General features: G+C 44.1%; 1 protein-coding gene across 1 annotated transcript in view; it reads right to left on the minus strand.

The window, feature by feature from the left end:
- The window catches only part of LRGUK (leucine-rich repeats and guanylate kinase domain containing), a gene marked incomplete at its 5' end in the record, with an annotated part of 101,588 nt that extends 97,463 nt beyond the window's left edge, over nucleotides 1-4,125 (minus strand). Inside the window, 2 exons of the mRNA XM_005864116.2 lie at nucleotides 578-678; nucleotides 4,044-4,125. Of these exons, the coding sequence (XP_005864178.1) occupies nucleotides 578-678; nucleotides 4,044-4,125 (183 nt within the window). The remainder of the gene's footprint in view (nucleotides 1-577; nucleotides 679-4,043) is intronic.
- Nucleotides 4,126-4,929: the final 804 nt, after the last annotated feature.

Here is a 4,929-nt window from a genome sequence, read left to right on the forward strand (position 1 = left end):
GCAGGACCTCCAGGGAAGAATCTCATTTCCACAGGAACCAGGTGAGCTGTGGGCACACTGAAGGTGGAGACCCAGGGCCCGACAGCAGAGCAGGCTGCTCTAGCAACCACTGCTCTCAGAGCGTTAATCTGCCCTAGACGTGCAAAGGCAGCTGCAGAGGTGAGGATCCTGGCCTGAAACCACCACTTCCTTAACGAACTACTGGCTGGATCCATAAGGAGGGCGAAATCTGAGCCCCCAGGACATTTTTACAGATTTTTCACAGTAAAGTTATTCTGCTGTCATAAAAGCATACAATCTCTCCCTTTAAATGAGGGAGCGAGAACAGAAGGAAGCTAGCTCTTTGATGTGAACACTAGGTTTCAGCACAACTTCCTATAAACATGCTGCATTGACAAACCATCTCCCTTTTCCAAAATAAATGATGCATAAAGCCTCTCCCTCTTATTTCACTTCAAATCCTTACACTATTTACCCTCCCTCTTATCCGCTGAATGTCCTATTTTAGTGACATTTTCTTATTAGTGTATTTTGCAAACAAGTTAACATACGAAATTGGTGTATGAGTCAAGCCTACCTTGAGATTTTTGGGTGGCTTGAAATTGAAGAATGAGGTCAGTTTATTTTGAGAAGCATTAAGTTCTAGAAGATACGGCATACAACTCACACAAGACAAATCTGGGGAGAAAAAGAAATACACAATAAGGTAAGCCAATAAAACAAAAATTGGACAAAGTCATTAAAAACAACATATGTCACATAAGAACATTTTTTAATTATACCAGATACAAGCACATCAGGATGAGTGAAATGAATAAGATATGTGAAACACACACACACACACACACACACACACGTGTGCACACGCACAGAACACTCTCCCTGAGCCAGTCACTGAACCTTCTCCCAGGGCCCCCCATGCCCTCCCCAACTTGTCCCAGGACAGCCACCTAACAATGAACAGGCCTCCTCAGGGTCCCGGCTCACTCTAACAGTCACATCTTCAGAAACTGCCAGCCAGGGAGGAGAGGACAAGAAGTTAAAGCCCAGGTAATCCTCTCGATAATTGGCCCCTAAACAACTGAACTAGTTCCTTTCAGAAAGACTGAACATGCCACAATGAGAGAACTTTCTATGCTACAAATTTTGTTTTATTTGGACTCAATCCTAAATCTAATTAATTATTTGAAGCAATTTAAATGATTGCTATTATTTTACTTTGACTCTGGATTGGCTCAAATGTATGCGAGTTCTGCATTTTGTCCCAAGCAAATATTCTGAGCCTTGAGTACTAAGTAAAGGACTGTAGTGCTGATATTCGTCCTAATGAAGTTACATGTAAAACATAAGAAATGAAGTATTGTGTTGCGTTTTGCGGCCGCTTCACAGCAGACATGATTCTGGACAGGAGGAGAAATAAGAAACCAGCTCAGGCCCAGCCAGCATGGCTCAGTGGTTGAGCATCGACTTATGAACCAGGAGGTCATGGGTTCGAGTCCCGGTCAGGGCACATGCCCAGGTTTCAGGCTCGATCCCCAGTAGGGGGTGTGCAGGAGGCAGCTGATCAATGATTCTCTCCATCATTAATGCTTCTATCTCTCTCTCCCTCTCTGAAATCAATACAAATGTCTTTTAAAGAAAGAAACCAGCTCCAGAAGAACCCCGAGATAAGGACTTGCTGCCCCGTCTCTGCCAGTAACTCGTTTTTCCACCTGAAAATGGTAGTGATAGCGTCTCCTCTCTTCTCATTCTAGATCACAGGGCCAGTCACAGCCACTGAGGCCAGAAGCACTCCACCAACTGCTACTTCATTTCTCTGGCCGAAACCACCCCCTTCCTCTAGCCTGTCTGTTGAAATGAAATTGTTCTGGGAGGGGCACCCACCGGAACATCAACCCTCCGGTGGGAATTAATGAGCGCATCAAGGAAGGCCGTCTGTGAGAGACACCTAAGGGGAAACTGCCATTGCTTTACAAGCTTATCCTGCTTGTCCCGTCTGAGCTCAGCTCTGTGTCCATCAGCAGTGGTCTCTTCATTTCCACCAGCCCCCCACCCCCTGCAGCTGACCTTTCTGTGGCCGGTAAGGGCTGTGCCACTGAGTTCTGTCTTGAAGCAGCAGCAGCAGCTACCACTTAGATGGCGATGAAGAGGTGGCAGGTACATTTCATACTGTGCAGACCAGACGGACAATGCTTTCCAGTCACTGACAGAGAAGTTCATGGTCTGTGTTGCTGGGTTTCTAACGTCTTCAAGCCGGTTAATCCCTTACTCGGTGTAGTGACCTCCACGACCACCAGATGGCAGGAGCACCTCGAGTCTACATCCCTGGTTCTCAAAGTGTGGTCCTGACCAGTTTCACTAGGGAACTAACTAGAAATGCAAATTCTCAGTTCCCACCCCGGATCTGAACCTGAAGCTCTGAGGGTGGGGCACAGCCACCTGTGTTTGATCAGCCCCACCTCCACGCCCCAGGTGATTCAGATGCAGACTGAGATTGGTCTGCTCCAATTCATCAGTAACACTGTCCTCACAAAAAGAAAAATCGACGGTACTTTACACAAAGTAAGTTCTCAAACACAGGATGAGCTAATAAAACAGGCCTTAAAGATGAAAGACTGACCCCAGAGGAAAGCTTCATTGGCAAGTGTGGGCTCCTTGCGCTAGCGATGCCACACCTCCTCCCCCTCCCCCAGCTCTAGCACCTGGAAGCCGCCACCGCTCTGCAATTCCTTACCCAGGAAACGAAACCAACCTGTGTGGGGTGCTGGGCGAGCGCCTGCCATTAACACTAAAAAAGTCTTTCTGATGCTATGGTATCTGAGATTTGCTTTGAAATAATCCTGGGAGCGGGGCAGGGAGGCATAGCCGAAGCAAGATAGGCCACGGGCCCAGCCAATGTGGCTCAGTGGTCACGGTTCAATTCCCTGTCAGGGCACCAGTTGTGGCGGGCGTGCAGGAGGCAGCCAATCAATGTTTCTCTCTCATCAGTGTCTCTATCTCTCTCTTCCTTTGCTGTCTTCTCTCTAAAATCAATATGTATATTTTAAAGTACCATATACTTAAAAAAAAAAGATAGGCCATGGCTGGAAATTGCTGAACCTGATTATTCATGACAATGGTCCCTCTACTTGTTCACGTTTGTACTTTTTCATAATAAAGTTTTATAAAACTGGGGGCGGGGGGTGTCTTTCAAAACAGTAGCATTTTAAGAAAAAATATGCTAGAATATTTCTTAGCCATTGAAATAAAAGTGGATTTTAATTATTGCAGTCATATAAGGTTAAAAAAACACACACTACTTAAAATGAGTCAGAAAAAACCTAATCAGCAACATTTAATTGTGGCAGAAAGACAAACTAAAGAGAGTAGAATGATTATCAGTGAAGAAAGCAGGGCAGAAATGAGGATTTGCTTCCTTCCTTAGAAATCTGAGGAAAAGAAATTGTAGCTTCAAATAAGATCAGACAATTAGAAACAAGGATCAAGCTTTCAAGGAAATGTAACTAATTTCATGAAATGTGAACAAGGCGTCACAACAAATAGGTCATATAGACCTTCTAATGTCCAAGTTGAGAGTTTAAGAATCAACTAAATATAGAGACAGCAAAAATAGAGGAAAAAATTAATTTGAGAATCTCTGTGCTCAAATAAGAACAGAGGTAGATGGCCAGTACTAAAATGTGGTTGCTGCAAGCGCAAAATAAAGGAAAGAATCCATTAAAGGAAAAAAATAAAAGCGAATTCATCTACACTGAATAAACTAAAAGAGGGAAGGAAAAGGGAATTGTGGGACATTCAGGAAGTATTAGAGAATCATCCCTCTCTTAAAAGGAAAAAGCAAACCTTCCATCTGAGACCCTCACCCACAGCACATTACCGCAGTCATCAGCCATTGGTGCCTTTTTACATGGAGAGCCTTGGGTCGATGTGTAAATTGATCCACAGTAGCATTTGTATCAAGTTTTGCAGTATTAAACTATATCACCTACTGCAAAGCTGAACTTCTGAAATGATTCAGTGACCCTAGAATGACAATGACATACCTCCAATTTTATTTACTGAGAGATCCAGCTTCTGTAGGTGGACATATCCGCAGAGGATGCTAATGTCAATCAAGTCAGAACCCTGAGAAAATAAAAGGTAAAGGACTTTAATGTTGCTTTCATAGTTAGTACTCAGCCTTCTCGCAACGTCTAGAAATAGCAGTTGTCGAAAGAAATCCGGAGTTCCTTTCATAAAAGAGTAGAAGTGAGAGGGGGGAAAATCTGAAGCCTACTGCTAATAGGATCCCAAAACAGACTACAAGCCCCATTGAAAAATGCATTCCTCTGAAGAAAATAATAGCGTAGAAAATTAGTGTTGTTAGCAAGAACAAATACAACACGAAAAGGCAAATGAAGGCAGTGCCACGAAGACCTTTTGAGCAGAGTTTTATAGTAAGAAACATGTACGAATAATAAAGCCACAGCCTTGATCTGGCTGAAGAAAAAGCGGATGCCTGAAATTTAAATGGCACATTAAAGAGCGTTCACACCTAATCAGGAGATCATTAACCACAACACGCCCACATTCTCACAGGGATCCTTTTCCACTCTCCCACAATAACCTCCTCTGATCAGACAAACCTGTGGGATCCCCAGGGCAGAGTGCTCCCAATTTAGAGATGAGGAATGTGAGGTACAGAGAGGAGTGTAAATAGCCTCAAATCGCATAGCAAGTTGGTGGGAGAGAAGCAGATCCAAGTCTCCTGAGTCCTTCACTAACATTCGCTCCATGACATCCCGCTTCTAGTGAACTGACAGGGGCTGGAGGGGTGTTCGGCCCCTTGGAACAGAGACTCATGTCGCTGGTTTGTGTTGTGACATCGGAGTCAGAAAAAGCCTACCACTGACGAATCATCATACACAAGTTCTCAACTACAATAATAAT

The sequence above is a fragment of the Myotis brandtii genome, unplaced genomic scaffold (assembly GCF_000412655.1).
Source record: "Myotis brandtii unplaced genomic scaffold, ASM41265v1 scaffold1858, whole genome shotgun sequence".
Classification (NCBI taxonomy): Eukaryota; Metazoa; Chordata; class Mammalia; order Chiroptera; family Vespertilionidae; genus Myotis; species Myotis brandtii.